This window comes from Vigna angularis, chromosome 6, assembly GCF_016808095.1.
Source record: "Vigna angularis cultivar LongXiaoDou No.4 chromosome 6, ASM1680809v1, whole genome shotgun sequence".
In the NCBI taxonomy this organism is placed as follows: domain Eukaryota; kingdom Viridiplantae; phylum Streptophyta; class Magnoliopsida; order Fabales; family Fabaceae; genus Vigna; species Vigna angularis.
Genome location: NC_068975.1, coordinates 695,006 through 715,374, shown reverse-complemented (window position 1 = coordinate 715,374; position 20,369 = coordinate 695,006). Strand labels below are relative to the sequence as shown.

Here is a 20,369-nt window from a genome sequence, read left to right as displayed (position 1 = left end):
ACATTCTGAAGAGAATTCAAACACTTGGTAATTAACTCATTTGAGTTAAACACTTACTAGGTAGAGTAACAGATGTTACCAGGATTGTCTAGTGGAAACCACGAGTAGGTGAAACTCAAATTATGCAACGTATCAGGTTGATACCAGAATTGTCTAGTGGAAACTAGAAATGAGTGGAACTCAAATTAGGCAATGTACTAGGTTGATACCAGTATTGTCTAGTGGAAACCGAGAGTGGGTGAAACTCAAACTAGGCAGCGTATCAGCTTGATACCAAGATTGTCTAGTTGAAACCATGAGTGGGTGAAACATAAACTAGGCAACATATCAAGTTGATACCAAGATAGTCTAGTGGAAACCAGGAGTGGGTGAAACTCAACTAGGCAACATATCAGGAAGATACCAGGATTGTCTAAGGATACCAGGAGTGCTGAAGAATACTACACAATCAGGAGTGGGTGATACTCAGCTCTAGTCAGCGTAACAAGTGTTACCAAGATTGAATAAGGAAAACCAGGAGTGGTGTTAATACTTAAGTGTAACCTTATTGAAAATATAGTGGAACCCTCTAAGAGGTCTTGAAGAAGAACTAGACATAGCTTAGTTGAGTGAACCAGTATAAACCAATTGTATGTTTGTTGCATTAGCTTTAAAAATACGTTATTTATTAACACTGCAGTTGCGTACAAAGTTCACCAATGATAAAAGGTCTTGTATTTCCTTAAGAGTGGTTTTTCTTAAACACTATAGTAAACTTGCTAAACGCTTGAAAAATACTCTAGCTTTGAACGATTCAAATTAAATAGCGTCTTATAAAAGAAGTGTCTAACAATTTGTGTAAATCATCTAGCCACTACCAAGGTTGTCAAATGTCATTTGTGAAATTTTTTTCGAAAACACTATTCAACCCCTCCTTCTAGTGTTTTCTCGTAATTTCAATCACGTTGGTTTGGAGTTTAGGACAAACTAAGGTGGAAGAAAGGGAGAAAAGGAAGGAATAGTTGATCTCCAGCCAAACCACAAAACTTGAAGATGTCTTGGGGAAATATGGAGAGATATTTAGAGAGCCCACAAAATTGCCACCTAAGAGATATATCGATCATAAAATCCCAATTAAGGCGGGAATAACCCTATTAACATGAGGCCTTATCAGTATCCTTATCTCTTGAAATCTGAAATAGAGAAGCATGTGGCTGAAATCCTGGGAATGGGAATAAATAGGTCCAACAACTGCCCCTACTCTAGCCTAGAGGTTTTGCATTGACTATAAGACCTTAAACAAGGCAATCATTCCGGAAAAATTCTTAAAATGCATTATAGAGGAGCTGCTGGATGCACTACATGGGGCAAACTTCTTTTCAAAAGTATATATAAGGGTTGGGTACCATCAAATATGGATGAAAGAAGAGGACAACCAAAAAAAGGACCTTCTGCACACACCAAAGGCATTATGAATTCCTAGTCATGCCCTTTGGCCAGTCAAATACCCCAACTACTTTTTAGTGTGTGATGAACACAGTCTTGAAGCCTTATTTAAGGAATTGTATTTTGGTCTTCTTTGATGACATACTAATATACAGTAAGTCATGGGAGGAGTATAGAGAGCACCTCAAATAAGTGTTACACGCACTATGGAAGTAGTAGTTTTTCGCTAATAGGAAGAAATGTTAGTTTGGGAGGAGACAAATCAGGTACTTGGGCCATGTGCTATCTGGACAGGGAGTAGAGATGGACATGGAGAAAGTGGATGTTGTGTTAGAATGGCCTATTCCTAGAACCATCAAGGATCGAAGGGGATTCCCAGGCCTTATCGAATTATAGGAGGTTTATACGGAAGAATAGTCAAGCCTTTAACAAACTTGCTAAAGAAAGGAAAGTTTCACTAGACACAACAAAGCACGGAGACCATGCAAGGCCTTAAGGAAGCCATTACTACAACTCCAATATTGGCGTTGCCTGACTTTTCTCAAACTTTCCATGTGGAGTGTGATGCATCCCAAAGAGGGATGGGAGTTGTGTTATCATAGAATAAGAGGCTTATCGCTTATTTCAATAAATCATTGTCAAAATCCTCTCTTTCCAAGTCTAATTATGAGAAGGAGTTTATGGCTTTGGTGTTAGCCATCTAACATTGAAGATTGTACCTATTAGGCTAGAAGTTTTTGGTTCATACAGACCAGAGGAGTCTCAGATACCTTTTGGAACAGAGGTACCACCCAAAACCAACAAAATTGGTTGGCTAAACTATCGGGGTATGAATTTAAGATAGAGTACAAGTTTACGACCTCCAACAGGGTAGTAGATGCCTTGTCTAGGAAGGTTGAAGAGAATGAGAAGGAGGATAAGTAACTTAGGGTGATTTCTAGACCCTTTTGGCAAGAGTTCCAGGTTGTTTTGAAGGAGGTAGAAGGAGACCTGGTTCTATAAACAAATCAGGAAGTATCTGGTGGAAGACCAGGTTCTCACTCAACTTTCACATTGGAACATGACCACATTCGTTACAAAGAAAGTTTGGTCTTATCTGCCTAGTCAGCATGGATCCTAAAGCTGATAGTAGAGTTTTATGTGACTACCACAAGAGGGCATTTCAAGGTCTTCAGAGCGTATAGAAAGGTGACTCAGTTCTTATATTGGGTAGGGATTAAAAAGGCATTAACATATTTTGTGGCTGCTTGTATGGTCTACCAACAGCATAAGTACTTAGTTTCTTCACCTCAAGGGTCATTACAGCCTCTACATATTCCACAAGTTGTATGGGAGGAAATCAACATTGACTTCATTGTAAGTTTACCCAAATCCAATGGGTATGACGTAGTGTTGGTCATGGTGGATATGCTTAGTAAATATTGTCCTTTTATACCCATTAAGCTCCCATACTCGGTCTATAGCATAATTTTTTGTGAGGGACATAGTAAAATTGCATTGTATACCTCTATAGTCAGTGACAAATATCCAAACTTCTTTACCTTGTTTTGGAAGGAGTTGTTTAGGCTCTAGGGTAATAAATTACTTATGACCATTGCCTACCATTTGGAAATAGTGAAGTACTTGAAAACACTAAAAGGGAGAGTTGAATAGTGTTAGTGGAAAACTTTTTCACAATCCTTCTGATATAGCACTTTCCTCGAGTGTAAAGATTTTTACGTAAGTTGTTAAACGCTCGACCTTACGATAGGCTTTAAACAATAAATTCTTTTCAAGTGTTATTCAGAATATTCGTTGCAATATTGATGAAACTTCATTTTTAATGAACAATTGTTTAGTATAGGAAGCTTTTTGTATTTAAAACGAAAATGCAACTACGGGTTTTAATAAGATAAGCATTGAGAGAGAGTAAATTAGTAAATCCACAGATATTTTTATTCTGGTTCACTCTTACTGAGCTACGTCCAGTCTCCTCTAACCTTAGAGTGTTCCACTATAATCTTCAACAAGATTACAACTGAGTATTCTCATCACTCTTGGTATCCTTAGGCAATCCTAGTATCCCCTGATACGCTGCCTAGTTCAGTTTCACTCACTCCTAGTTACGCAGTATTCTTTACCACTCTTGGTATCCCTAGTTAGCAAATAACTCATGTTACCCTAGATTAATTGAGTTTCACCCACTCTTGGTTTCCACTAGAAAATCTAGTATCCCCCTTTATGCTGCCTAGTAATCCTTAACTCCCCTGAGTTACACAACAAGTGTTTGAATTCTCTTCAGAATTTGCAATCAATATGATTGCTTACAAGTTTTTAGACAATTACTCTCACATAAAGGATATATGTTCAATACAATACTATCTACAAACTCGCTAATTGTTTCTCTCATTACTCTCTTCTTACAAATAGTAAGCTAATATTACAATAAAACTTGAGAGTGTTTCTCGACTTTTTCTTTTTCTCTTCTTCTCAAATATTTTCTTTTGATCTTAATCTTTTTTGTACTTTTCCATCTCGACGATATTGATATTCTCTTTTTCAAGCTATTTTCTTGATTCTTTCTTCAAATCTTCTTCTATTTAAAGGCTTCTCAAAAGATATCTGTTAGACTTGAGCTTTTTCCTTGAATCTTGTCTTTTCTTTGTGTTGTTGTGTGAAACAGTCGTTGGTTAAAGTCAACTTGTCAGAGGAGCCTTGCTTTCTTAGTACTTTGCTAGAAGTAGGTTGTACTATTTTCTTGGTATGACTTCTGATGCAGAGAACATTTCGTGAATGTCTTCTTTGTCTCTAACTTACACTTCTGATATCTAGAATAAAGCAAGTGGATGCGTGTAGTAGGTGATCTTCAGAAAATAGAGTAGATATGCATGCAGAAAATATGTCTTTTCTCTTATCACTTTTTTTTTTTTTGAACGATGAGCATTTAATGACATTTAATGCTTGTTTAGAACAACAAATTGTTTTTTACATTTTCCACCATTGAGGTAGCGTTTTATCATTTAAGCTTTTCTCTAAGATACCAAGCGTTGAATATATAAGAACGTCATCATTGGACGAAGTGTAAACGCTTTTGATATTCTGCTTTCTTCAGGTAGAGCATTTGGTAGTTCTACTTTCTTCATGTTTTTGGGATTTTGCTTGAGACCCTTAAGGCTTTACCATAAACATACTCTCAACACTTTAACATCCTTATTTGTTTAAGAGTTTAAAAAATTTCTGTTTGGTACAATATAGCTTTTGTGTTTAGCATAAATCTCACAGACGCTTTAATTTGGGAATTGTTTAACATATCATCTCGTTTAGACCTAAGTGTTTTTCTAAGGTTTTTCCTATGTTACTAGATAATTAGGGATTTTGAGCCTAACACTTATGTTTTTGTTATCTTTATATTCTAGTTATAGCATCTTGAACTTCCCATTTCGTTTAATGTTATTTTTTAAACTTCAAAACATATGAAAGCATTTAGACATATAAGTTTTATAGACGATTTTGTCTTAACAAATAGATGACCAAATAGAGGTTCTTAATAGGACCTTAGAAACTTACTTAAGATGTTTTAGTTCAAAAAGCCTAAAAGTTGGAGTTATGTTCTTCCATGGGCATAATACTGGTATAACACCAGCTTCCAAGGTTCAACCAAGTGCACTCCCTTTGAAGTGGTATGTGGGAAAGCTCCTTTATCCCTAACCCGTTTTGTGCTAGGAGAAACAATAGTGGAAGCAGTGGCACAAGAGCTATAAAATAGGGATAGCAAGTGGTAAGGGAATTATTGGAGGATCTACAAGGGGGAGGGGCAATTTCTTGTCCCGTCAAAGTGTTGAAAATGATAACAAATCAATTATAATAAGAACTAGTGTCGCAAGTTCTCATTGAGTGGCAAGAAGGAGGATTGGAAGCTACTACATGGGAGGACGAGGTAACCATAAGGGAATAATTTCTATACTTTCACCTTGAGGACAAGGTTGTTCAATGGTTGACGAGTAATGATATGACCTTGGGAGTTATGTAAGGAGAAAGGAAAAAAAAAAACAGGACATAGTTGTTAGGTGGGCAATTAGGTGGGTGGTTGTTATGTGTTATGTGTGAAGGGTTAGCTATATAAGGAGGAAAGAGTGTCTTAGGCAGGACACGTCTATTTTGTATCTTTGTTTTGATAGGAGTATTACATCTTGTGTGAGGGGAGAAATACTTCCTTGGATGCTTACAGACATCATTCTTGGTTATAAGAATAATTATCGAGTTTGTTCCCTTGTGACATTGAGTGTTGTGTGTGTTTGGTTTGCTAACCTAAGTGTGTCTTAGGTTTCTTGCCACCAAGAAACATATAATCTTTACAAGCAAATGAACACTAATGGTTTCTTATAATGGATGGGAGTATAAAGGTGTCCTAATAAGACATACTTCGGCCTTGAGTGTTCCGAGCACCTCCCTTCAGGTCAAGTTTTGCCTGAAGTACCTGATCAAGTGGCTCAAACAACATTATCCTCCGTTGCTCATGTGCCTTTTAAGACCCAGTAAGCCCTTCAACCGAGAGCAATGTCAAGTCCTTGGACTCCTTAATTGCACACACAATATTCTTGAAGTCCTTAGTCAGTGACCTTAGGATCTTCCACACAATACGGTTGGTAAATAACTCCTCTCCATTTCTTCTAAGTTGATTCACTATCGCCTCCACTCGAGATATATACTCGACCACTCGTTCTCTACTCTCCATTCTTAGACTCTCAAACTCGCCTCTAAGAGTTTGAAGTCTAACTTGTTGTACATGGTTATCGCCTTTGTAAATTTTCTCAAGAATTTTCCACGCTTCTCTTGAATATTTAACACTCACTATCTTCGCAAAGTCAGACTCATAAACAACTCGATACAATATGTGTAGGGTTGATTGATCATTCACTCGTGATTTTCTTAATGCAGCAAGTTGGACCGCTGTCTGCTCTACATCTTTCGCGAGCTCTTCATACTCATTCGCTACAACATCCCAAACGTCTTGGGATCCAAGAAGGGCTCTCATCTACACACTCCAATTGTCAAAGTTGACTTTCTTTTTCAACTGAAGCAAGGACATATTGTTTGCTAGGATGGTCATCTTTCTCTCATTATCTCTTTCTCACTCGGACACTCAAGCTCTCTCAACTCTGATGCCAATTTGTTAGAAAATGGCACTCACTTAGATATTTCTGAATATGCTTCTGGTGTATTTTCATTTCACTTAAACCTTACAATATATAGGACTAACATAGGTCTTTCATCTACTGACCATAATGTTTCCAATTATTTCAAATAATACTTTATAATGACGGTAAAACACAACAGAGTAAATTCATGACTCTTCCTCTCGTAATGCAATACACTCTTAATAATTATTTGATAACTCCTAAATTTAAGTTTATTCCAACACTTTATTTGGTAACTATTAATAATTGTTGTCTCGTTTGTTAAAAGTCTTTTAAATATAGACTCATGTGTTGTATTGAACAACTAATAATTAGATTCTTTCAGAAATTCAAATTCACATTTGTCTCCACAATTTCTTTGTTCTTTTCCTTCCACTCGCAAATTCTAACAATTGATAGCGTTTTCTAAGAACTAGACGAAACATACATATCCAAAGTCATTATAGGCAATGGAAAATACATAACAATAGAAGGCAAATGAGTTGTGTTCATTGAGACGGCATCATATGCAAAATATAGGTTTTATTTTTAATTGAACTAAGTCCTAGTAAATTGAATGTGGGAAAAATAACAGAGAAGAACTGTTCTTTAATTTCTTAAAAACTAAACTATAAAACATTTTATCCATTAGGAAGTGAGTTAATGACCTTCTAGTGAAAGATAAAAGTTTTCCGGTTGAACAAAAGAAAAAAAAAAGGAGCAAGTTTTTGCAAGTAAGTAGACAACTCAAATTATTTCACTTTTAAATAAGTGAGATCAGAGTTACAATAATTGAAGGTCTTTAAAATTAGTTGACAATGAATCTATAAGATAGAGCAAAATAAACTTAATAAAAAAATTGAAGGAGAATATGGTTCTTGAAAATTTGCAACCAAAGAACATTTTTGAGGAAGTGCAAAATTATGGCATGACAATTAGTTCTCTTCAGTTCATTGTTATGAAGCAACCAAATTATCATAAAATTGTTTTGAATCTTGTTGAAGAACTAAAGAAGTTAAAATGAACAACTTAATGCTAAAATAATTTTGTTGTGAATTCAAATGGGTAATTAAAATACTAATGTGACATATCAGATGAATTATTCTTTTTTTAAATGTAAGAATGAAAATCAAATAGTAACCATTTGATATTACCATACATAGTTAAGATTAAAACACAAAAAAGTAATGTTAAGTTTTTAAAGTTACATGACACTTTTAAGTGAACGTGAATACAAATAACTTGTATAATTTGACTCACTTTTCAAGTACATTTAGCCAGCACTTAGAAACCTCCCCGTTTATTCTTGATTATTTTATTTCTTCATTTTTTGCCAATGTGCTATTAAATAAGAACCGTTTGTTCATTCAGATTAATCCATTTTGGAAGAATTTGAGGGATTCCCTGAAAGAACCAAGTCAATATCAAGTGGACTGCCAAAACCCAAAGCCAGTTTTGCTGAGCACTGGCGAAATGTTTGATCCTTATGCTTGGGCGGTAAGACTACATGTTAGCTACTTTTGTGAATAAGGGTAACAACTATCTGCATAGTAAAGTACTGATCAAGAATATTTTGGATGTTGGTACAGCCAGCAATTCTTCCAATTCAAATCCTAAGATTGGGAAAGTTGATCATTCTTTCTGTACCAGGAGGTTTGTAATCTTTAATTGTGAAATCTGAGATTGAATAGGAAACAAAATTTGGGTTTTAATTGGCTAAAACTAATACAACTCTTCCAAAAGTTCATTTGAACTTATGCAACGACTTAGTTTGTTTCAGTTTTTCTTGCTATTTTTTCCTGGTAGGTGGTTAGGAAAAATGAATCCAAACAAGCTTTGCTCTTTTATATGAATACAGGCTTCAAGATGATCTGCATAATTGTTAAGTACATAATGAAACACAAGTACACGCTCTAACTCTTGAGTATTACAGAGTTTACAACAATGGCTGGCAGAAGGTTAAGGGAGGCAGTGAAGGAGACATTAATATCTAGCAGCAATGGAGAATTCAATGACAAAACACATGTGGTTATAGCAGGACTTACAAATACTTACTCACAATACATTGCTACTTTTGAAGAATATCAGCACCAACGGTACGAGGTATGATGAATACAGGTGGATTGAAATTCATCAAGTTACAAAACACTTATTAGATATTATATTTAACAGAAGCAATTGAGGTGAAGGAATATCTATCTTAAATTTCATGAGTGGTAACAAGCTAACTTACTTAAGCCTATATAATATCAACTTAATCAAAGTACTTTATTAACCTGGAATTATACCATAATCAGGCATAAGAAAGCAGCACATACTGCTAGCAAATCATACTTTTTGTGTATAAAACTGATTTATTTCTATGTGTCTTATTTCATGTCAACTCAACATTACAATTTATAGTACAAACATTTGGCTTTTCATCTCGAAGCCATAATGTCTCCAATTATTACCAAACATAGCACTATAATGACCATTTATACTAAAACATAACACATTAACCTCCTGGATTTTGCTCTCCTAAAACCTTAAAACATTACTTCTCATAATAACTGTCAAATAAGCTTAGGTAACCTTGAAGGTATTTCCAATTGTAGAAGCAAATTCCTAATACTCTAACTTGGAGACCAAAGTAAAATCCTCTTCATTAGGAGGATGATACATGACCACTAGTAAGGAGAAATCTTCTCCATTAGGAATATGACACATGATCACTACTAAGGAGAAATTCTCTCCATTAGGAGCATTCCATATGGCAAGAGCATGTGTCTCATAAAAGAGAACAACTTGGAGACCACTCTAGCCAATGGCTCACAAACTTCTAGAAGGTTTGCTCTCCAAGCTAAGTTTTCACCCTGAATCCATGTCTCCTTAGGGCTCATCTCCTCTAGGCCCAAAACCACCAGTTTCTAAGCTTCCTCTTTCAGTTTCTAAGCTCTCTCTTCTAGTTTTCAAGCTCCTCTTCTAGTAGACATCTCCTCCGAGCTATTCCATTTCCATTCATTCTCCTTGTCAATTTTAACATCTCAACTTACAATGACCTTTGTTGCTATTAGGTTACACAGCTTCTAAGCTTTTGCTTTTTCATCATACCCAATAAAAATATATTTCTTACTACTATCTTCAAGTTTGGTCCTATGTTGAACAGGAACATGACCTTGACCCATGTTGTTGAACATTTAAAGGTGAGTCACACTCGACTTCTTTCTACTCCAAGCTTCTTGTGGTGTCTTCTCGTTTCACTTAGCATATGGGCACCTACTTTGTACATAAAAAGCACACTGTATTGCTTCTGCCCAGAACTTCTCTAGCATACTTTTACTCTAAAGCAAGGTCCAAACCATATCAAGAATGGTTCGATTTTTCCTCTTGACTACACTATTTTGTTGTGGTAAGTACGGAGTTGTCAAGTATCTCTTTATGTTGTGATCCTCAAAATACTTCATGAACTCGACTGATGTGAACTAGCCTCCCCTGTCAGACCGAACAACTTCAATGTGCTTACCAATTTCATTTTCAACCATCATTTTGAACTTCTTAAACACCTTAAATACCTCATATTTTTTCCTTAAGAAATATGCCCACATCTTTCGGGAAAAGTCACCCACAAAAGAAATAAAGTACCTCTTACCAATGAAGGATTTAGGGGTAATCAACCCGCACAGGTTGGTATAGACCAATCCGAGTTGTACATTTGCTTACTACTCGGCTCTCTTTGGAAACTCTGTCCTTGGATGCTTTCAGAGTACACACTTCTCACAAAACCTTTTGTCAAATTCCATACCTGGTAATCCGTGCACCAATCCTTTCTTCGCCAGCTCGACCAGCCTGCCAAAATGCAAATGGCCGAAATGAAAATGTCACACCATGGCTTCATCCTTCACGTTGAGTTTCAAGCACTTCTCCCGTACTATCTTCAACTCCAATTTCTACATCCTGTTCTTCTTTATTTCTGTTCTAGCAATCAAGCGGCCAAATTTATCTTTTAAGTATAATACTCGGTGTTTCTCATGACTGAGTTGTCGTTCCCCATTATTTGACCCATGCTTAGTATATTGCTCTTGAGATCGGGTACATAGTAAATGTCTCTAATTGCTCTGACTCGGCCATTCTTCTGCAGGTACCAGATTGTACCTCGCCCTTTTACTGCCACCTTGAAATCATCTCCAAATGATACATGCCCGATCTCAACTTTGGAGAGATCTTTGAACAAATTCTCATCACCGCACATATGATTACTCGCTCCTGTATCAAGATACCAAACCGAGTTGTTTCATCAGCTCAAACTTGCTTGGCTTCCGATCTCCTTGAGATCATACAACTCGGACTAAGATCGACATCTGATCTCCTCAACATCCTCAATATCCCTATTTCTTCCTCAACTTCTTCAATAAGGAAGTTTGTCTCCTTCTTTCTCTCAGACTGATAGTACTTCACTAAGTGATCGACCTTCCCATCATTATAGCAATTAATCGATCTACAATCATTTGCATAGTGGGTGTACTTGCCACATTTAAAGCACTTACCTCCTGAGCTGTTTGACTGACCTCCTTGGCCTCTCCCTTCTCCTCGACCATACCAATTCTGCAGACTGGACTTCTCTTTGCCATCTTCATAATCACCTTGGCCTCAACCTCCTTGTCCCTGACTTTCTCGGCCTCTTTCACTAGGACCTCAGCCTTGAGTGTTCCAAGCTTCTTCCTGCACATCAAGTTTTGCTTGAAGTGCTTAATCAAGTGGCTCCCACTTCTCTTTCCTTTTTCGCTGCTCGTGTGCCTCAAGCAAGCTCTTCCACCAGAACATTGACAAGTTTGAAGTCGAACTTGCTTTACTTGATCATCCCCTTTATATGCCTTCTCTAGTATCTCCCACATTTCTCTTGAAGATGTAGCGTTTGTTATCTTCTCAAAGTCGGACTCATCCACAGCTCTGTACAACATGTACATAGCTATTTTGTCCTTTACTCGCATTTTTCTCAATGCAGCAACCTGGGAAACTGTTTGTTCTTCATTGTCTATTGGCTCTTGGTACCCATTCTCAACTACATCCCACGCATCTACAAAGAAGAGCCTTCATTTGTAGACTCCAGTTACCATTCAGTGTTGAACTAGGGCAAGGAGACACTATTTGCAAGGTTAGTCATCTCAATATTTCTTTCTCAAACACTCAATCTTTTCACTCAGACACTCAGGCTCTCAAGCTCTGATGCCAATTTGTTAGCAAATCACACTTTTCATATATAAAACTGATTTACTTTTATGTGTCTTATTTCATGTCAACTGAACATTATAATTTATAGGACAAACATTTGGCTTTTCATCTCTAAGCTATAATGTCTCCAATTATTACAAAACACGACACTAATAATACCATTAATACCATAACATAATAGACTAAACTCCTGACTTTTGCTCTCCTAAATCATTAAAACAATATTGCTCATCATTACTGTCAAATAACTCCTAAATTTAAGTTTTTCCGACCACATACTACCATAGCTTTTAGGCTTATCTTTGAGAAAAACTATAACTAAACTATTGCTAATTAATAATATAATCTCAGGCTGCTTCCACACTGTATGGTCCTCACACATTGTCAGCATACATCCAAGAATTTAAGAAACTAGCACAAGCAATGGCTGAAGGACAGAACATCACTACAAAAGGTCCCTCTCCACCAGATCTCTCATCTGTACAAATAAGTCTATTACTTGATCCGTTTGAAGACTCACCTCCTGAAGGAATCGAATTTGGTGACATAAAAGAAGACATAGCCTTTCCAGAAAGAGGCTATTTTAGGAAGGGAGATACACCAAGTGCTACATTCTGGAGTTCTAATCCAAGATATGATCTTCTGACAGAGGGCACATTTGCTGCAGTGGAGAGGCTGCAAGGGGAAAGATGGATTGCTACATATGATGATGATGATTTAAGCTTGTTTTTCAAGTGGAAAGTAGATAATAGTTCCATGCATGGATTAGCTACAATAGAATGGGAAATACCATTTGGCTCTGTTTCTGGAGTATACAGACTAAGACACTTTGGAGCAACAAGGAGCACCATTACCTCCCCTATTAGTTACTTCACTGGTGCTTCAAGTGCATTTGCAGTGCAGTAAAATAGAAGCTGTTTTATTGAATATGTTTTATCAAATACATAAAATCTGGGAATAAATGTTGCATGTTGCATAACATCATCAAGGACTAGGAATGCTTAACAATGTACTCATTTACCCATCCAAATCACACATCGAAGACACTTTCCTGTACTCAATAAATCAAAAGCTTTGTTGATGTCCTTAAACTCCACCTCATGAGTGACAAATTCATCCAACTGCAATTCCTATCAATATATGGGGAGAAATTTAATAGACTAGAAATGTCCCAAAAGCTTGATATTTCATTATTTTTTCATTACAAATTTTACATAATTATTTCCACTAATCTAATACATACATATATATATATATATATATATATATATATATATATATATATATATATATATATATATATATATATATATATATTAATCTTGATGGGACAGACAACGTTGTTATAAATTGAAATAAAAGCAATTGCATACTTTACCTTGTCCACGTAACGTTTAAGGAGAATTGGTACATGAGACTTCGGTTTGAGACCTCCAAACAAGGATCCCATGAGACACTTCCCATCATGAAGGACCTCATGGGAACTGAGATTTATCCTGGCTCCTGGCTTGTCCACTCCTAAAACAATTGTTTTTCCCCAACCCTGAAGACAAAATCATCAGCTTGCAACTTATGCTTTCACGAAGTATATATTTGTGGAGCTCGTATTATTGGCAATTTCAAACCAAGGAGTCTTTTTTCATTAAGTAACATGTACCTTTCTACAAGAAGCATATGCTTCATGCACCACTGATGCCGTGCCAACACATTCGAAGCAATAATCTGCTCCCCCACCAGTCATCTCTATGATAACCTGCTTAGCAGCCACATTTGAATACAATGGCAATCAAATAGTGAAGACATTGAACTTATATATATATATATAAAGTACAATATTAGAAAATTCTTTTAATCTTTTCATTTCATCACATGCAAAGAGAAAGGGATTTCAACAAAAAATAAAGATTGGTGTTTGCATAAAGGTTAGACCTGGCTCACAGGTTTGTCCCCACATTCTCCGGCATGGACAAAATCTGTGACTCCAAACTTTTTTCCTGATAGAAAGAGAAGAACAAACCCATCAAATTCAGAATTCATGCTTGAACAACATCGAAAGAAATCACAAAAAACATATATGATAGAAACTAAATTTGGATTAGCCATTCCAGGATTTCCCTTGTCAGATTTAAAATCATTTGGTATTAACCAAAGTAGTATAAATATATATAACTCAATTAAAAAATTGAGACTCAAAAAATTAAGAGTCAGCCTTAGTAGTCACTACAATATCCTTTGCACCCTTACATCTCTTTCTCCTTTTTTGTAGCTTAATAATTGGAGCATGGTTAACAATAAATGGTTACTATGATGTTACTAAACAAACAGTGCATTACCAATTTCAAATTTTTCTGGATTGACGTCAACACCTATAATCTTAGTTGCTCCACAAAGTCTTGCTCCCTCTGCAACCTATGCAGGCAATGAATTGCAACAAGCATTTTAGCACAGATAACCAAAGTTACAAAGAAAAGTAAACATTGTTGAAAGAGTTCATACTGCTAATCCAATAGACCCCAGCCCAAATATGGCTACTGTAGACCCTGCTTCCACACCAGCGGTTCTCCAAGCAGCACCTACCCCTACATGTGGAAGCAGCATTTTATAACATTCAATAAAACATCGGTGTGATTTGCTAATATGAGATTACATTTCAGCTTATTGGCAAAGTTGTACGTTAAATTTCAGCTTAAGGGTAGCTTAGTCTTTATGCTCGACATATTTATATATTTATATTTTTGTTATACCTTATCTTTACACTCCATGCTAGTAATGCGTAATATCATAAACCCAGATTCTCTTTTTTTTGGCTTTTCATCCTTTTGTTTTATTTTTATCATGATACTTATGATTGGGAGTTACTGTTTTATTATAAAACTGTTTTTCTTTTTAATTAACTTTTTTCTTAAATTTAATCGTTTTTTTTAAATTATCCGTTTTTTAAAATTTAATTATTTTTTAATTATAAAACTATATATAAAATAAATAAAAATTAATTACAATAAAATTATAAAAATTATTCATATTTAACTTTATAATTATAATAATAACAATAATAGTTATAACAATTTTATTATTCTTTACTATCTATAAATAAATAAACCCACGTGCACATAACATAAGGATTTTCACTTGTACTTAATATAAAGAAAATTAATATTAATATACAATTAAACCTTAAAGGAATTAGTAAAGATTTTAAATTTACAAAACCAAAAAAACTAAAAATAAAGAATAAAAGACTTTTTTAAAATTTACAAAAAAATAAACAAAAGGTAAAAAGCTCCCTTAATTATATATTAATATTAATTTTCATATTAATAAACACACTAATAACTATTATATATCATGTACTCAATTATATTATCAAACCTACTCAATTATATTAATCATCAATAAAGTTTAAAGAAAACTAACAAAATTAAATTTATTATATTAAGATGATAATATTTTCTTATTATACTAAAAATAAAATATGTGAATATTAATTTTACTAAAGCCGTTATTTTCCCTTGAATAATTAATAAAAGTGACTAAAATTCAACTAACGATAAAGAATGTGTTTAAAATATTTGTTAGTATTTTTGAGAAGAAAAAATGTTCTTGTATAAAGTAATTGTGAAAGAAACTTGCCTGTTGAAACACCACATCCAAGAAGGCATGCCCTGTCAGGAGGAATTTGTGGATCAATCTTGATAATATTGGCAATGTCGACCACAGTGTACTCACTGAAGCTTGAAATAAACAGAAAATGGCTTATGATGTCTCCATTCTTGTCGGTGAATCTAGAGGTACCATGTCGAGGCATCCAGGGAGACACCTTGAAAGGGAAAATAGAACAACGGTTGCTCTTGCTTGATTTGCAATCTATGCATTCCCCACATTCTGGTAAGAAAACTGTAATAACCACATCACCTTTTCTAACTTCAGTTACATCCTTCCCTACACTTTCCACAACCCTGTAATCATATAAAAACTTATCAAAATCAGTTTAAGCATATCATCATCTCCTAAGCCTTCGAGTTGTTTTGAAAATCTCACATCAACTAAAAATAATACCAATTTATAATATATAAGTGAATGTAAATATCATCTTATAAGTCAATTTTGTAGAATTAAATTAGACTTAAAATATATGATATCAGATAGAGTCTATGTTGTTTTACTCGCTATATGATCCTTATCGAATCACCCACTAATTTACAGCCATCATAAGACAAATGGAGAAACATATATAGTGACAAAATACTCATTGTAAATCAGTATTTCACTTGTTTTGTTGAACCATTAACATGCTTGATGGCCACCAAAATCAGACCTGTAATTCTTTCCTTCATAATTATATATATTCTTATTAGAATTTTGTAGATATGTAGGAATTATATACATACATACTGATAATATTAGAGCCGCTAGACTGATATTCATCTATTAGTCTAAAATAGGGTAATTAAATACTTTTGTAATCGTGTATCTCCTCTAATAAATTGAATGAATGTTTTCTAAACAATGAGAATCTGCTATTATTTTCTTTCTTTTCAATATACTTTCTTTACAAAATCAGATTCTGTTGTGCCATCTGCACATTAGGATGACCGATAAATTTGTCTTCTTTGGTATTTTTCAAATTTGTCTCGACTTTTAAAAAAAATCTCTATATTGATTGAATATATATATATATATATATAGATAGATAGATAGATAATACTTAATTTTTAAAATTAAAAAATGAGTATGGGTAATTTCCATCTCGTCTCCATCCTTGTACTCACTTCCGTATTTGTCTCCCGTTTTAAGTTACAAGGTAATCTAAGAAATTTATTTTTTTATTCTTTTCCGGTAATCCTTATTACTTTATTTTGTCACATAAGTCTTCATTTTCATTCTTAAGTGTTCTTTAACTTATTGAATATTCATAAAATTCTTTCATATTCGTAAGGCATTTTTCCTATTACCACAATTTCAATTATAATTTTCTTTTCTTTGTTTGACTTCATTCAAATGAAATATTGCATTTGAGATACCTAAACCTCAATTTCATTAAATCAATTAGTTTCTAACATACACATTTGATTATTTTATTCCTTTTCAATACTTTTATTTATTGTTTCTTTTTTCATACAAGAATATCTCAATTTCAAGTGTTCAATTGATTAAACTCTTATAATATTAGGGATAGCAAAGTCAGTCACAGCCAAATCTACAAACCAAAGGGAGTTCAAGGTGGACTTGGAGACCAATTATTTTTAAATCAGAGGCAGTGTTGTTAAAATTGTGACTAAAATCGTAACTAGTTTTTATCGCTCACCATTATCACACTCACCAATAATTGTTATCCTTGTTAATAAATGAATTTTAAGTGTAGCTTAATCTTACAAAATTGACTTATAAGGTTCAATATGCATCTATTTATATACTCTACATTGACCTAGTATAATAAAAAAGTTATTTTTGTGTTTGCAATTGAATGCTTTGTTTTTTAAACATAGAGAGTTTGTCACATTTCCTATTAGTTTCTTTCTTTTCAATATACTTTCTTAACAAAATCTATTCATTCTAGTTTTTCCAACTACACATTAGGAATGATAGATAAATATGTTTTTATAGTTATTCTTCAAATTTGTTTCAATTTGAACAGAAATATCTACATGTATTACAATATTAGAGGTAGCAAAACAAGTTAGGGTTAGGTCGACCCATTAATCCATCTCGTCTAGCTTACCAAATTGGTAGGTCAAAAATAGGTCAACATAAACTAATTTTTTAATCACTTTTTTAATTAAAACATAATTTAATATACATATACAATTATATTGTAATTTAAATCATTAACAGTTGTAAATTAAATTTTAAATATTAATTATAATAAAATAATTTAACATGTAAATATAATAATTATTTTAATAAATCTTATTAGAAGTATTAATTAATCAATAAAAATATTATAAAATATTTATATAATTAAATATACTTTTAATATTTACATATAAATAAATTTTAAAAAAAATTAAATAAATAATCGACCCATCAACCCAACTGCTCCTATCGGTGAATCAGCCCGATCCACTCATTTTTCGTGAACCAAACCAAAACCGCCAAACAATACAGTTTTATCACACCTGTACAATATGCTTCCTTTTAACATTAAAGTATTGACAATATCATATTTTCTGTGATATGATTTTGTTTGTTTTATTTTGTAAAAAGTAATTTAATTAATATGTGAAACAATATAAATGTAGATACAAATATATCCATTATTTGATAAACATTTAATATATATTTAATACCTATTAAATATGATGAAAATAAAGATAAATTTTTACTTTAAATAGAATCACATTATACAAATAATACTTATCTCACATGTCAATTTTACAACCTAATATTATATTTAAACCACTTCTTAAAGTTAGAATCAGAGCCTGACAACAAGGAACCCCCCAGTGCCTATATCAGAATGCCGTTGGCCCAAATCTACCAACAACTACTGCTATTCAAAATGCAAAATACCTATTAGTTAGCTTTTTTAAGAAGTAATTATTTATTTTAATTTTAGTAACATGTTTTTCAAGAAAAAAATTATTTCCCAGAAATAATCTATTACTGAACACCTATATAAAGCTCAAGTAGTTTATTTCAATGCAAAAATTTACGAATATTGAATCTTCAGGAAAATAAGATAAAATTTCAGTAAATAAAACCATTATAGTAAAGTGAAAAAACTACAGAAACTTACCCAGTTGCCTCATGACCCAGAATCCTTGGAAAAATGGCAGGAGGAACCTTCAAAAGAAAACAAAAGTACAAAACAAAAATCATATAGTTTGGAGCTGCAATGTCTGATCTGCTTAGACATGTTAAAACGAGTTTCTTCTTAAGCACATTTAAGAGATAAAAATATAAAAAAAAATTGAAATAAATTTCTTCACAAATTAATTTATGTATAAGTTATTTATAGAACCTCTTTCATATAGTTTATTTAAATTTTTTTAAAACTTTTTTATAAATTAATCTTAATTAATGGAGAAGCTCATTTATTTTATTTTCTATAAGTTTTTATGGGTGGAATCACAAAGTTTTATAGTGTTTGGATGAAAATTTATAGAGAATTATTCACTCTTATAAAATCTTTTGGAATGTTTTAACATAAAATAGGTGATATGGATAATTTTTTAAAATAAATTAAAATATTAAAATCTTATGAATATAAAATTTTTATTTTCAGGTAAAAGTAAGAATTTCAAAAGTTCTATACTTATTTTTGTTTTATCTATTTTTTCTTTTCATATTTTCTCATCACTCCATCTTAACTAAGATATTATTAGTTTAATCTTATAAAAATCATTGTTAAATTAATTTTGACCGATATAATCGAATCATTTATGATTAAAATATCATCGATTTAATTTCACTGTAATCAGAAATCATCAGTTATGATTAAAATATCAACTTAATTTTATTGTAACGTAATCCAAATTAATCCAAAATAATTTTAAAAAAGATCATTATTAACGTAAGTTAAAAAAGAAATCGGATAAAAAGTATCATTATTAAATGTTATTTAATAATAATTAAGATATTTTATTGAAACAAAAATTTAAAATGTAATATATTGGAATAAAACAATTAAAATTGAAATAATAAACAACCTGGAGGTTCCGAAAAGTGAGGTCACTGTGGCAGAGAGAGGAACAGATAACACGAATCCGCACCTCACTGGGCAATGGTGGCGCCACAGTTATCTCTTCAATCACCAATGGCTCACGAGCTTTTCTAGCAACTGCAGCTGCAATTTCGCAACGAAAAGAAATTCAGAAAACGCTCTGATGATAATCAAACCTCAATCGAAGAGTTTGTGAGAAGTAAACATTAAGAAATCGACGGAAGATGACATACCTTTGCATCGTATTGGTTTTCCTTCGGTTGTTGAAGCAGGAGATGAAGCCTTGTTGTTATCTTCCATGGCCAACTGTGGAAATAGGAACGGTGATTTGGGAAGATATAGCCACCTCTTATAGAGTCACCAAGATCCTCTCACGTGCTCCGCTTCACATTTAATGGAAAGCCATAAATGACAGAAAAAAGTGGTAGATAGCTTGTATATTGTTTTCTTTTTTCTTCGATGATATTGCCACGCCAACTAAAACTTTTGAAAAAACATAAATCCAACTTGTACCTTTCCTCACAAATATCAAGCGTAGATAGAAATAGGTTTAGAAATTTCAGTGCCTGGAAATTGAATTTCTACCTGTCAAATAAATATATTAAAGACTAAATTTAATAAGGTTTTATTTTGGAATTTTCTAAAATTAATATTGAAATAGTACAAAATACATTTTGAAATAATCCAAAATATATCTATTAAATTTTTTCACGAAATTGTAATTAATTTCTTCAATTTGATATTATGGTTATTATTTATGTTGAGGTATCACTTCGTTATTATTACCTACTTGAGATAAGTATTATTTTAATAATATTATTTTATCTCAACATAGATCAAATGTTAATCATATAAATACAACTATTATTCTTCAAGAAATACTCAATCATTCTAATAATTACACTTATACCTAT

General features: G+C 33.1%; 2 protein-coding genes across 2 annotated transcripts in view; one reads left to right on the top strand and one right to left on the bottom strand.

The window, feature by feature from the left end:
* The window catches only part of LOC108319978 (neutral ceramidase 2), a 36,166-nt gene extending 23,468 nt beyond the window's left edge, over window positions 1-12,698 (top strand). Inside the window, exons 7-10 of the mRNA XM_017551312.2 lie at window positions 7,953-8,078; window positions 8,171-8,234; window positions 8,515-8,684; window positions 12,144-12,698. Of these exons, the coding sequence (XP_017406801.1) occupies window positions 7,953-8,078; window positions 8,171-8,234; window positions 8,515-8,684; window positions 12,144-12,698 (915 nt within the window). The remainder of the gene's footprint in view (window positions 1-7,952; window positions 8,079-8,170; window positions 8,235-8,514; window positions 8,685-12,143) is intronic.
* On the bottom strand, window positions 12,691-19,970 carry LOC108319979 (alcohol dehydrogenase-like 7). Its single transcript, XM_052879674.1, has 10 exons — window positions 19,689-19,970; window positions 19,442-19,578; window positions 18,529-18,575; window positions 15,423-15,748; window positions 14,289-14,371; window positions 14,126-14,201; window positions 13,722-13,786; window positions 13,450-13,545; window positions 13,171-13,335; window positions 12,691-12,922 (listed from the first exon to the last, which is right to left on the bottom strand). The coding sequence occupies exons 1-10, from the start codon at window positions 19,753-19,755 to the stop codon at window positions 12,806-12,808; spliced, it is 1,179 nt and encodes a 392-aa protein (XP_052735634.1). The 5' UTR covers window positions 19,756-19,970; the 3' UTR covers window positions 12,691-12,805.
* Window positions 19,971-20,369: the final 399 nt, after the last annotated feature.

Coding starts and splice junctions, on each gene's coding strand:
- LOC108319979 (XM_052879674.1), bottom strand. CDS start 19,755: ATGGAAGATAACAACAAGGCTTCATCTCCTGCTTCAACAACCGAAGGA. Junction 13,787..14,125: donor TCCAGAAAAATTTGAAATTG/GTAATGCACTGT, acceptor TCTTTCTATCAG/GAAAAAAGTTTGGAGTCACA. Junction 13,546..13,721: donor GGGACAAACCTGTGAGCCAG/GTCTAACCTTTA, acceptor GCTGCTAAGCAG/GTTATCATAGAGATGACTGG.